We start from the raw sequence: 12,903 nt of genomic DNA on the forward strand, positions 1-12,903 counted from the left end.
TGAAGGGTGCTATAAAAGTAATTTATTGGGTTTATGATCATGAACTTAAAGTTATTCAGTAGCATTAGTAGCATTTGTCAGCTGTAAAGGAGATTTATTTTTTAATGAAATATATCAGAAGGATTAGTCTACAAAATTGTGGCAGTGTCTGGCATAAACAGACAAACTGCAAACACATCAAAAACCACCAAAAATGTGTTAATTTTAGTTCTCTGTATGTAGTCTAAAACAGATAAAATCAGATTTGTTTTCATTGTCGCAGACCATTTCATGTTCTGCTTTTGATTTAGCTCCAGGTGATAATTAGCTCTGTGGTGTGTTGAGCATTGTTAATAGTTGAAGAATAAAATAATTAAATGGCTTTGCACAATATGGTACCTTTAATAAACAATGAGTTGATAAACCATATTTGGTGTCATACATTCTTTCCTTTTCAGCTTCTACAAATCAAGGCTTTCCTCCTAATACCTGAAAAACTAAAACTAAATAAAAACTAAACTAACACTAGTCAATTCTCAAAATAAAAATACAACTACGTAACCACGTCTTGTTAAACTAACTCAAACTAAACTGAAATTTTAAAAAAACAAAACGAAAAACGAAATAAAAATAAAAATTATAATTACCCTTACTGGTGAATTACAACCAGGCGGGTCTTTACTGCCACCTACTGTTGCGTTAGAGTCTTTATATTCCTGTTTTCAGTCGTGTGGGTGCTGTAAATAGGTGAAAATATGTCTCAAAACGAAGAAGAATAAGAAGTCATTTGTCAATACCGCTAGGCCAACTGCTACTGATAATAAATATAAAAACAACGTTATAAGGACAAGAATATGAGCACACGTTTCACTAACGGAACCATGAATGTATTAAGACAGATATAAAGGTCGGATCTTTACAGTGCTACACTCAGCGGAAGTAAACAAGGCAGGAGCTAGTCGTGTTAGCTACAGGGTGTGTTTGAGTTATCTGGGAGTAGCCTATCAACAACACAGTGAGACAGCTTACTGGTAATTCATCAACAATGTCTTCAGTTCATTGTTTGAGAGAGTTAATCAACGAGCGACTAACTGCTGCTGCTGAAGAAATATTCAGAGTTTTTCACAAAACTATCATCGAGTATGAAGAAGAGATCGACCGTCAGCGCAGACTGCTGGATACCGCTTGGAAACCTGAAATGGACTTAAACATTATAGGTCTGTAAGGTCTTAAGAAGAATATGACTCAAATGAGATCCCAGTGGTTGTATTTATTTGCCCCATGTGCATGTTTCTGTTGTTATATTTGTAGTAACCTGCTTCTTGTGACCTTTGTCCCTCCAGAGCTCCCACAGCAACATGTCTGTAAGGAGGAAGAGGAGGAGGAGAATCTCACTGACCAGCAGCTCTGCAACCAGGAGAGGAACTCCAGTTTGGACCAAGAGGACCCAGAGCCTCCACAGATTAAAGAGGAGCAGGAGGAGCTGGTGCTGAAGCAGGAGACTGAACCCTTTATGTTGACTCCTACTTGTGAGGAAAGTGAAGAGCAGACTCTGGACTTGAATTCTGATGAAACTCAGAGTGCAGCAGAGGACGAGCATGTTGTCAGCATGTCAGTTAAAAACTCTGTGATACCACAATTAAATAATGACGACCAGTTCCTTTCCCGTACCTCTCATGTAGCTGAGAGTCAAGATCACAAAGGAGGCAGACAAGGAGACTCAGGATCTACTAGAAATACAGAGCCAAAACCACATACAAGTCACCACAAAGGCGAAAGTCACACTGGCAATGAGGACAGTTACACCATGCTAAAGATTCACAGTGACACTTATACAGGGAAACCATCTTTAAAATGTGACACCTGTTTGAAAACTTTCTGTTCGACATCGGCACTGAACGCTCATTTAACAATCCACACAGGTGAGAAGCCATATTCTTGCGAGACATGTGGGAAAGATTTCAGATGTAATAGTGGATTAATGGCCCACATGAGAACCCACACAGGTGAGAAGCCGTACCTTTGCAACACCTGTGGAAAAAGGTTCGGCCAGTCGTCAAACTTGATAAGGCACAAAAGATTACACACAGGTGAGAAGCCATATTCATGTGATACCTGTGGGAAAAGATTTAGTAAAATGTCAGGATTGAAAACCCACATGACAGTCCACACAGGTGAGAAGCCTTATGTTTGCAACACCTGTGGGAAAACATTTTGTTTGACATCAGCACTGAACGCACATTTAGCAGTCCACACAGACGAGAGGCCATATTCTTGCAAAACATGCGGGAGAAATTTCAGATATAAAAGTGGATTGATGGTCCACATGAGAACCCACACAGGTGAGAGGCCGTATTCCTGTAACACATGTGGGAAAAGGTTTTATCACCCATCAAATGTAATACAGCACAAAAGAATACACACGGGTGAGAAGCCGTACCTTTGCAACACCTGCGGGAAAGGGTTTTGCAACTCGTCAAACTTGATAAAACACAAAAGAATACATACAGACGAACGGCCGTATCCTTGCAAAATATGCGGGAGGGATTTCAGATCTAAAGATGTATTGGTGGTCCACATAAGAACCCACACAGGTGAGAAGCCGTACTCTTGTGACACCTGTGGGAAAAGATTCAGTCAGACGTCAACGCTGAAAGCTCACATGAGAATACACACGGGTGAGAAGCCGTATTCTTCCTAAACATTGGGGGAGAGATTTCAGATGTCATTTGTTGAAAACCCACACAGAAAAGAAAAAAGACACACAAGGATCCAAACCAATTAGAGGCGATCTTCTTTCTGACTCTGGTGACCTGAAATTCCACATAAAAAGAGCCAACAAGCAAGCATTTTTCATAAAGAAGAAGCCACAAAATCTTTATGTAATAGAAGAGTTTATTATCAATGTTAACTTCATGTTTCACTAAGTTAAACTAGTGTGTCTCGCATTATATTACTGTGTTGCTCATGTGGGAGAAATGTATTTTTTAAAGGACTGTGCAAACATTGTTCTTGTACTATTTTTACTGATTGTCTACTATTTCCTGCTGGTTGAACTTCCTCCCTGGAGACTTGTGTATTTACATTCTGCATGATTCTCTTCAGCACTGTATGCTATAAAACTTGAAGCGACAACTGAGCTGAGTCTTTATTCTATTCATCAGACTGTATTACTGTTGGTAACACTAATCTCCCAAATTTCTGAACAATCTTCTTTCACATTAAGTGTATGGTGCCATTATTCTTCTCACTGCCCTCATATTTCCTTTACTTACTGTGACCATCTCTCTGATAATTGATTGTAATATTACTGTTCTTTTTTAGTGATAATAGAAGACTACCAGATTCACAACATATTTTAAGATATAAGCAAGATGATATTTAAGGCCATTGGCTCCATTCACTTAATTGTGTGGGTGTGAGCAGAGAAAGGGTATGTCAGCATGTCAGTAAAAACCTCTGTTGAACCACAACCATAAGTCATTTTTTATGGGTGAAATCATTTGACAAAAAATGAGTTACTTAGAGATGGAGAAGGTCATTTAAACAGACACAACAGATTGACATCAAGTCAGAGCACTTACATTTATATGGTGAAACATGTTGAGAGTCTGACATGATCCATTAACCTGCAGGAGGTCTGTGATGTCCTTCATGCGGGTCAACACCAGCCTCTCAAAGGACTTCATGACAGCAGGGTGATGGGCCTGTAGTCACTCAGTCCTGTGATGGAGAGTTTCTTGGGGATTGGGATGATTGTGGAGCATGTTAAGTGGGAGAGCAATTCACACAGTTCCAATGATCTGTTGAAGATCAAAAGACCTGCTACACATCCTCCTCACTGATCCTGAGTGCAGGTGGGGAGGGGTGAGGTGTACAGGGAACAGAGCGATAGCCATCTTTTAATATGGTATAGCAGTGGTCTGATGTGTTTTTATCCCTGGTGGGACTTTTAATGTGCTCTGTATATGTTGGCAGTTTCTGGTTGAGGTCTGCTATGTTACACTCTCCCAAAATAATCCTGTTTATCTGGATGTTAAATTTCCACAGACATTACCTCACTAACACAGGACTGAGGTGGGATGTACAACACAGACTGAATAAAATGGTTTACATTTGATGAAAAGAGTTGAGGACCTTTCCTCAGTTGAGGACCTTTCCCATCTAGACACCAACCGTTGTTTATGCTGAAGCAACTAACTATCAAGGACTTCTTCACATTTGGGGAATTTTACGATTTATTTAAAGATCCCCTTCAGCCATGTATGTATGTAGACGTATAAAATACATTGCTTGGAACATTTGTGTTTGGTATGGTTTTTCCACAAAAAAGTATAAATATTACTCTTTTTTTTTTTTTTTTTTTTTTTTTAAATTGCATCTTCTCCTTCCTCATTAAATGGTAATAATGAAAGAGGACATTAACAAATGTTCTGTGTGCTATTACCTTGTATCACCAGTAGGGTACGCTAAAGCACCACTGCTTAGCTCAGACAAAAAGGACAATTCAATGTAAGTTTTATCAACAATATTAAAATCTTTTTCCCCCTGATGCCTTTGCCCACAACTGCTGACCAGGGAACATAAAGACTCTGCTTAGGAGTGAAGCTCTCTCTCTCTCTGCTCCCTGCTGGCATGTTGCTTGTTGCCTTTTAATCAGTGGCTGAACACCTTGTATCTCTCTCTACACATATAGCTTCCAGCTCAACCCAACAGACCAGTTACTGTTGACTATGATGAAGATGCTTAATCTGGTCCAGGATGACTTGGCTGAAAGATTTAGTGTGTCTCAGAGTGTCGTTAGCTGAATGTTGAGATACTGGACTGACCTCATGGAAGGAAATATGTAGGAATACATTCCTTGGCTTCAGAGAGAAACTACCATTTCTAAATGCCCCGTTGCTTTAAAGAACACTTCTCAGGCACAGCACGCACCACAGACTGCTCCAAAACACCCCCTCCCCCAAAAGGCCCAAGCATGTAGGTGTTCACAAAACTAGCAAAAAACACAAGAGGCCTTCTCTAGAGCCAGAGTTTGGTTTGTCTGTTCTGGGCTACTATTGAAACATGGAGGTGCAACATGGTGGCCTCTGTGAAATAGGACCACCTCCCCATGTGGATAAATGTGTATGTATGATTAAAACACCAATGCCACTAAATTTGACACACTTCACTTTTAAGAGCCTTTTTTGCTAATTTATCTGCCTATTAATTTCCTTTAACACCCATATGAGCAGAGACCTGACAAAACTGCACTTCTAGACCCGTCCTTTAAACCTTTATGTGTATTTCTACCATGACATCTTATTTGAATTGATGACAAACCTGAGAGCTGAATCTGAGCAATTGACTATTTTTGAATGGCAGCAGATTCATTTGCCATTAGTGTATTGCAGGCATGACTGGCTGTTTTCTTAATGTGATATATATATAGACGTTCCCTTAGTATTTTGAAATCTTTTTTTAGCTAGGAGAGCATGGGCCTTTTTTCAGCAAAAGCATATTTGACATTCATACTGTTTGACATGAAAATTTGCACAAGTGCCCAGAACAACTGAAGTCTTTCTGTTCTTCGCCTCTGAGCTGTTTCAGTGGTGCAGTGAGAGTGTGTAGGAGTATGTGCCAATGAACCCAAGGATACCTTGAAGGTGACTGGTGAGAGAGAAAAATGACCATGTTATTTTCTCTCACGCAGATTTTTAAACAATCTGCCTGAGAGAGGAAATCAAACTGTAAACCTCTGTTGTCAGACTTCCTTTTATGAACACTAATCAGCTGGTGCTTACATGTGAGAAACTGTGTCAGTACCCTGGATGTATTCCTAGACAATATGCCAGACATTATGTCTATTATTTGCTTTCTCAAGCACACACACATACACATCCTGCCATTAATGTTGCCAGTTAAGTGCAGATAATTATGTTACATAGCCAAACTAAAATACTGTATTGTTATACAAGTAGGGGTGGAAAGAGAAGAAGATACCCTGCTTACATGTTAGAATAACCTAAAATATATATGTATATTTAAAATAGATACTTCATTTTAAGAAAATGGTTAAAAACATTGTCATAATTAAAGGTCTGATGCATGATCATTTTAATATGAATATGACCTCTAATTGCTCTCAAATTCGAAGGGGACAAATGATTCAAAGCAATATGAACAGACTTTTCTCCCAAGTAACTGTTACTGAGGTGAAAGTGGATAACTGTTGTTACAGCATATTCAAAACAGTGACAAGAAATACCCAAAAAGTGCAAAATACTACACCAGAAAAGAGGCTGTTGATCAAAAACAACAACAAACAGGTTCTACTCGCCAGTCGCAAAGTTTATTCTTTTAAATATACATAGACTTTTGTCCCCATCCATATTAAATACCCCACCACCCTTCCCTCCCCCATCATCCCTCCCTCCTCCCTGCCCCCCATTCCCTCACTCTCAATTCTCTGCTTTCTCCACTGCCCCCCTCCCATCCCCCCTCCCCGCCCCTCCAGAGAGAAAGGTCGTCCGGCTGAAAAACACACTCTACTTTGTGCAGCATATTGCTTATTAAGACATCTGCGAAAACATAAATTAAAAATACTACAGCTTGTTTATTTTTCTTTTTTTCATTTTCTGCTCCAACATCATACTGTTCTGAACAGAATCTAAAAAAAAAAGAAAATTTTAAAGAAAGAAAACAGCACAGTGTCCCTCAGTCTGGCTACATAAAATGAACTGGATTCCCCTGTTTTTTTCATGACATGGTATGACCCTCCTGGCTTGAACTGTACACAGCGGTCTGTACCATGATAAGAGAAATGGTTAGAAGGTAAATTGATTCTTCCACAGACGTCCTGAGTTGGGTCAGATCATGTCGGTGTGGGGTTTTTTTCAACTGATAAGACATCTGATCAAGATGACTGATCACTTTCACTAGTGCTTGTGTCTCTGCTCATCTCCTCTCCGCTGGTGTGTAAAGGATATAGAGGGGGATATACATCTTAACCACCCCACAATCGTAGCGTGTGCTAATTGTTTGTGGCTTTTTTTTTTTTTTTTTTTTAAATCACATCCAAACATGTGGAGTTATAATTATTGGTCTAGGACGATATTTGCAGCTGCAGGCAGAGTGAAGGACAGTGTGATACAGCACTAGAGGAAAACTCAGGTGTTTAAGTCACAAGGCATGCATGTTAACACTGAACTCAGAGAGTCGCCACCAGAAGTGTTTCAGCAGTGACGCGTGTAGGATGTGCTGTGCGTGAGTCTTGTCAGTCTGTTTTCGGTCTGTTGTGTGCATGTCAGTGTTTGTGCATTTCTCTGTACAGATGAAAGTATTGTAAAAGTCCTGCTTTTGATTGCCTGCATGCTGGCCTGCTGCTACACTAATGTTAAATATTGTTATACTTTCAGCATATTCTGTGAATGGAAGGTACGAGGAATGCCGTGTTTGGTTTGCAAGACATTTTCTTCCGCCAATTTGTTTTGACTGTTTGAATGTTTTTATGCAGGATAAATGTCTTAAAGTGGGACTTTTGACCAACACTGTATCATATGTGCACATGTGTCTTGTGTGCATGTGGCATGTCTCAACAAGTCTTATCAAGTTTTGTGTCCATCATTCTAGCAGTCTGTCTGTTTTCCTCCCTCCTCTTTAGGAAGCACAGGAGGGGCTGCGTAGGTGTTCAGGGAGGGGTCAAAGGGTCAAGCTGGGGTCACACACGGGGGGAGTACTTAGGGTTTCTTGGCACCTCGGTGAAAGATTTCAGCTCATAAGGGATCCCTGTGTCCACTTCGATGGATTTGCGGGAAAATAGCAGCCGGATATCATTGTGCAAGTAGATCTTCCCAGATTTGGAGCTCTGGAATCTGAGTCAGAAACAAAAAAGTGCTGTTAGCAAAATACCCAAAAATGTTGAAGGTTTTGAAACAAGCCAAAAAAAAAAAGCTGTAAAAGGAATTAAGCCTATTTGCTTCCTTGCCAAGAGTTAGATGAGATGATAAATACCTCTTTCATATCACATGTACATAAATATTAAGCTATAGTCACCAGCCAGTTATCTTATCTAACGAGGGGAAACAGCCTGGCTTTGTCCAAAGGTAACAAAAGACTACCTTCCAGCATTTCTAAAGCTCACAATTAACAGTATTATATCTCATTTGTTTAATTTGTACAAAACACACAGACTAAAAACAACGCTTTGTGTCTTCACAGGGGTTATGTGCAGGACTGTTTCTTAGGCAGATGCAGTGAGAGAGCCAGCCCAACTGTTTACCCCATTTCCTGTATTTATACTAAACTAAGCTAAGTGCCAGCTGAAAGTAGCCTCAGGTTAATTGAACTCTTGAAAACAAATGAAATTGAAATATCCCTTAAATTGCAGAAAATAACTGCAAATACACAAAAATAGCTTCCTAGCATTAAATTAAAATACAAATATAGCATTTCCTTACAGGCGTATAACAACATAATATGAATTATACCATTTTGTGTCTTTTGTGTTGATGTGTCCATTGCTTATGAGAAAAATTTCGGGTAAGCATAAAAAAATTATTAAAATAATCTCAGGATACTATTCCCAAAGTCACAACACAGGCTGATAAATCAACTATTTAAAAGTCAGGTGCACTTAAAGCATCAGCCGTACCTTAGATGTATCAGGTAACAGAGAATCTTCTTCCTGTCTAGCACTGTGCTCCCTGGAGACACCTCGCTCTTCCCCTCCGTGCCCTCCTCTACAGGCACCAGGAAGATACGATGGCGCAGGAAAGTCATGTGATTGACGGGCATGTCGCCGAAGTTGTAGGTCACCAGAAACATCTTCACCACAGTTTTGTTGGGATTAAATAAGGTCTGAGGACAAATGTCAGGACAAATCACCATTACAAAACAGGAAAAATAAGACAGCTAGCAATGATTTAGGTTGACTGGAAGAGAGTACAGCTCATCAAGTATGTAAATCAACTACGGTACATCTTTTTAGTATGGATAATATCAAAATGTTCCATGTCACTAAATTAAAGTATTGCACATGAGATATCTGTGAGATGTTTATAGGCAGCCTGGCCATTTCCCGAGCAAAGAGTGAGGTAAGGATGGAGAGAAATAAGATAAACTTACCACTTGAATGGTCCCTGCTTTGGGTATGCTGTATCCTTTCTTTCCAAGAGGCTCGAGGGATATCACCCCCTGTGAGAAAAAAAAAGCCATGTTACTGATTAAACATCCTTAAATCAGTGGAACGGTAAATAACTTATTGTTTGGCATGCATTAGTAGCTGTGAACTCTTAAAAACTTCTTAGAGAGGATAGCGGGTTTCAGTATTACAATAGAAGTTTTCATTTTGGTTTGACCAACTAATAAAACACATCTGTTTAGGTTCTGCCTGAATAACCAATTCATCATGAAAACAATACAAAAACCCCAAAACAAACACACACAAAAAAGCAGAATAACTCAAAAATGATTGCATAATGCTATAGTCACAAAGGCAGCTACACAGGGTATTATATTAAATGCCAATTTAACAATTCAAAGTGCCGAACTAAAAGATGACTGACAATCACCACTTTTATACACAACAATTCAAAGGCTACATGAGGCAGGGATCTCAGACAAGTGAAAACAGCTGGTTTACAAATGGTCCAGAATAACAACAGACACAGATTTTTATATCAACAGCATTGTTAGTATGACTAGACTATGACTGGTCCTACCTTATTTTGTTATATGATTAAATACAGTACCAGTACCATTCACTTGGATGAGAAAGTGTATCCAAACTTTTGACTGGTGCTTTATCTAATAAATGTATAGTGTTGTTCAGTGCTGATATGGACACTTGGTACAATATTTTGCATGCAAGGAAAAGTATGCCACATATTTTTTACATCTGGCTATACAGAGGCAAGCCAACATCAACCTCGTTAAATCCAGTTTTCTATTTGTTATTGTTCCGTGTTATTATTCTGACCTCTATTTTCTTCTCTTTCGAGTGCGTTATTTTCCTTCTAGCAAACAAAAGAACCTGCCATATGCAGCATACAGTGGTTTGTTGTTTGTTTTATTGTGACATAATGTGCCTACACTCACACATAATACATACTCACATACATAATCAAGCAGACACACACACACATACACAAACACACACAGACTGACCAGGAAGGGTGAGGGTGCGCTGTGCTCTGAGATGTCGTAGTATGTAACCTGCACAGGCAGGGTGACGTGTTGTGGGCAATACGAGCCACTGGCACCGATCTCTGCCGTGAAGCCTTCAATCCGGCCTGATGGGGAGAAGCGTCCCTTCAGTATGGACTCCTGAAAGACAAACGAGTACAGAGTCATCAGCAGGAGCCTTTTAAAAAGTGTCATCAGGGTTCATCAGGGGCACGGTTTACTGGTTGGCTGATGTAACAGAAGAGTGCCCTACTTTTGAATGTGAAATCTACAAATCCATACTTGATCTATTTATTTTAATTAAAACCAGATCAGTGTTGAACATAGTTATAAAATATGTATCTGTTGGCCAACAACACTATGAGCCAAGGTAGTGATGTGTTGACGCATCAACGGGTGAACCAACAGTGTTATAAATGCATATCAGCATTCCCCATCTTGAGATTTCTGTGTTAGCTACAATGACAAGAAAAGCAAGTATGTTTGACATGTTTATTGTATTATTTTGGCACTCGTTTGTTCTCTAGATCCTCTGCTAGTTTTCAAAATCCTGGGCGAGGCTCCACAACCATGACAAAAAAACTGCTAGTCCCATTTACAAACAGTGCAGGTCTCAGGCTACAAATACAAATTAAGAACTCAGCACTGGGAGGAACCTGAACCACTGTGTGTTTATTACTGGTATTCGGATATTTAGAGTGTGGGTACAATGACAGAAAATTCTGTACATTACACAACCTATCACAAAATTGTTGGTTAAAATGGTTAAAATTACATCTTATTAAAAGTCCCACAGAGAAGGTTGAAAAAACACTTAAGTACTCCACCAGTTTAGCACTGCACTCCTATGGCACTGACAGACTCACGTTGGACAGTTAAAAATATAATAAAATTGAATTTTTATTCCTTTTTTCTTGGAAAATTAGTAATTTATTTTTTATAATTTTTGTCATAATCTACATTAATTGTGACATTATGAATATTCTTTTATATTGTTGAGGTAGCAATAAATAAGGATTTTTGCAGGGGTTTTTTCCACACCCTGCACAATACCAAAATGCAAATGAATAAAAATGGTAAAATCCAAATTTTAAGATCTCTGAGCATTTGAAAATTGCTGATCACGAAGAAAAAAAGTACTTAGGACCTTCTAAATAAGGACTTAATATGTTGCCAAAGCTGAATTTATGCTCTCCTGCATCTGCAAAGGGTTTACATTGGCTAAAGTTTTGTATACTATCTTTGACCTGCAGCCGCCAGTGTCTCCTGAAGTTATTGGAAAAAACAACAACAAATTAACAATTTTTACCTCAAAATTGCCTAGTAGTGATCTGCTGATGGAAGATGAGGGCAAACTGGAACGTGTGGTACGCCCGCTGTCTGTGTGTCTGCCGCTGCGCAGCTGCCGACTGAATGTGAACACAAACCAGACCAGTGGTTAGTGGTTGAGATTACATTAATTTGACTTCACCAACATTTCAAGTCACTTTGAGTGTATCTAAATCCAGACACAAAACCCTGTAATTTGGAAAACAAACAACCCACCATAACTGCTTCAGTCTACCTGACACTGATCTTACATCCATTCACACATGTGCATACACCCAAACACACTTACTCTGGCCCCCGTGTACCTGCTCAAGTTTCAATCTTGTCCTCTCAATCTCCATTTAGTACAGTTTTTCTTCTATTTTAATAAACGTAGTATAACTTAAAAACGTGATGCAGCACTCACCTCTTTAGACGTAGCCCACTTTTTAGTCGCCTCCCTGATCTCGTGCAGTCTGTGGCAGTCTGAACACAGAGAGGGAAAAAGGGAAAATGATTAATTCATCCATCTCATTTAAAATCCTGATTGATATGTCCTCACTTATTGATTCAGAAATAAAATATTAAAAAACTAAATTCTCTGTACACAGTCAACTGAAGAATAAATAGGCATGTGTTTGTGTTTTAGTGTTTCATTAAGAGTAACTGAATGTGTAAAATGAGTAGTAGAGTATTTCAGGTGTCCTCTTACTTACTGGCCACTGACTATTGGACGTTGCATCACTCGTATAAACATTCCCCATTTCCACACTGCTGTTCCTTGTAAAGGCCACCCAACTGTCAGATGACTCGTCATTAGCCAACGCTAAGCTACCTGCTTGCCACTTGTTTACACTTAAGCCTTCACTCATTGTTAGCTTATTGGTATCACAGTATACAAAGACTCTCTACAGAGCATGGGGCTCTTCGTCAGCTTACTGTTGTTGCATCATTACATTTAATCAAAACCACAGAAAGCATTTTAGAATATTTCCCACCCTCTCTTTTTTAAGTTTCTCAAATCGCTTTTTATTTTCCGTAAATAACAGCACCTGTGACAATATAACCTCACTCCTTTTCTTTAACTATCGCTATCTCTTCCTCTGTGTCCCTATTTTGTGTTCTTGTGTCTTTCTTACACCTGTCTCTTTCTGCCTGTGCTTCCCTCACGAATACACTAAACCTATGTGATCCCTCTACTGTACGACCACCTAACTAGTGAACTAGTGAACCCATTGTAATTATCAGTACACTCCCCATCCCACGTACCCACATGCACACGCATTCAAAGCTCTTTCTGGCCTCCTTGTGTTCAGAAATGACCAATTCACTTCCAGAACCATTTTTTTAGGTGGGATGGATGTGTATGCATGTACCAGTATGTGTGTATTTGTATGTGTGTCCATGTGCATGAGAGTCACAGCACTCATGGGAGGGAACAATGGACGC

General features: G+C 39.3%; 2 protein-coding genes across 3 annotated transcripts in view; one reads left to right on the top strand and one right to left on the bottom strand.

Moving 5' to 3' along the window:
- The first annotated feature begins 813 nt into the window (after window positions 1–813).
- Window positions 814–2,749, top strand: LOC128365332 (zinc finger protein OZF-like). Its single transcript, XM_053326027.1, has 2 exons — window positions 814–1,196; window positions 1,323–2,749. The coding sequence occupies exons 1-2, from the start codon at window positions 1,025–1,027 to the stop codon at window positions 2,678–2,680; spliced, it is 1,530 nt and encodes a 509-aa protein (XP_053182002.1). The 5' UTR covers window positions 814–1,024; the 3' UTR covers window positions 2,681–2,749.
- A 3,722-nt stretch (window positions 2,750–6,471) lies between these two features.
- LOC128365329 (atos homolog protein B) overlaps window positions 6,472–12,903 on the bottom strand; it is a 29,289-nt gene continuing 22,857 nt past the window's right edge. For both annotated transcript variants that reach the window (XM_053326024.1, XM_053326023.1), the window contains exons 5-10: window positions 11,882–11,940; window positions 11,456–11,555; window positions 10,129–10,287; window positions 9,088–9,156; window positions 8,615–8,820; window positions 6,472–7,835 (exon numbers count right to left, since the gene is read on the bottom strand). In XM_053326024.1, coding sequence (XP_053181999.1) covers window positions 7,682–7,835; window positions 8,615–8,820; window positions 9,088–9,156; window positions 10,129–10,287; window positions 11,456–11,555; window positions 11,882–11,940 — 747 coding nt within the window. In that variant the 3' untranslated portion in view covers window positions 6,472–7,681. The remainder of the gene's footprint in view (window positions 7,836–8,614; window positions 8,821–9,087; window positions 9,157–10,128; window positions 10,288–11,455; window positions 11,556–11,881; window positions 11,941–12,903) is intronic.

The sequence above is a fragment of the Scomber japonicus genome, chromosome 9 (genome assembly GCF_027409825.1).
Source record: "Scomber japonicus isolate fScoJap1 chromosome 9, fScoJap1.pri, whole genome shotgun sequence".
Taxonomy (NCBI): Eukaryota; Metazoa; Chordata; class Actinopteri; order Scombriformes; family Scombridae; genus Scomber; species Scomber japonicus.

What these genes read in the sequence shown, in the direction of transcription:
- LOC128365332 (XM_053326027.1), top strand. Translation starts at nt 1,025, where the DNA reads ATGTCTTCAGTTCATTGTTTGAGAGAGTTAATCAACGAGCGACTAACT. An exon ending in AATGGACTTAAACATTATAG is followed by an intron (nt 1,197 to 1,322) that starts GTCTGTAAGGTC and finishes TTGTCCCTCCAG; the next exon opens with AGCTCCCACAGCAACATGTC.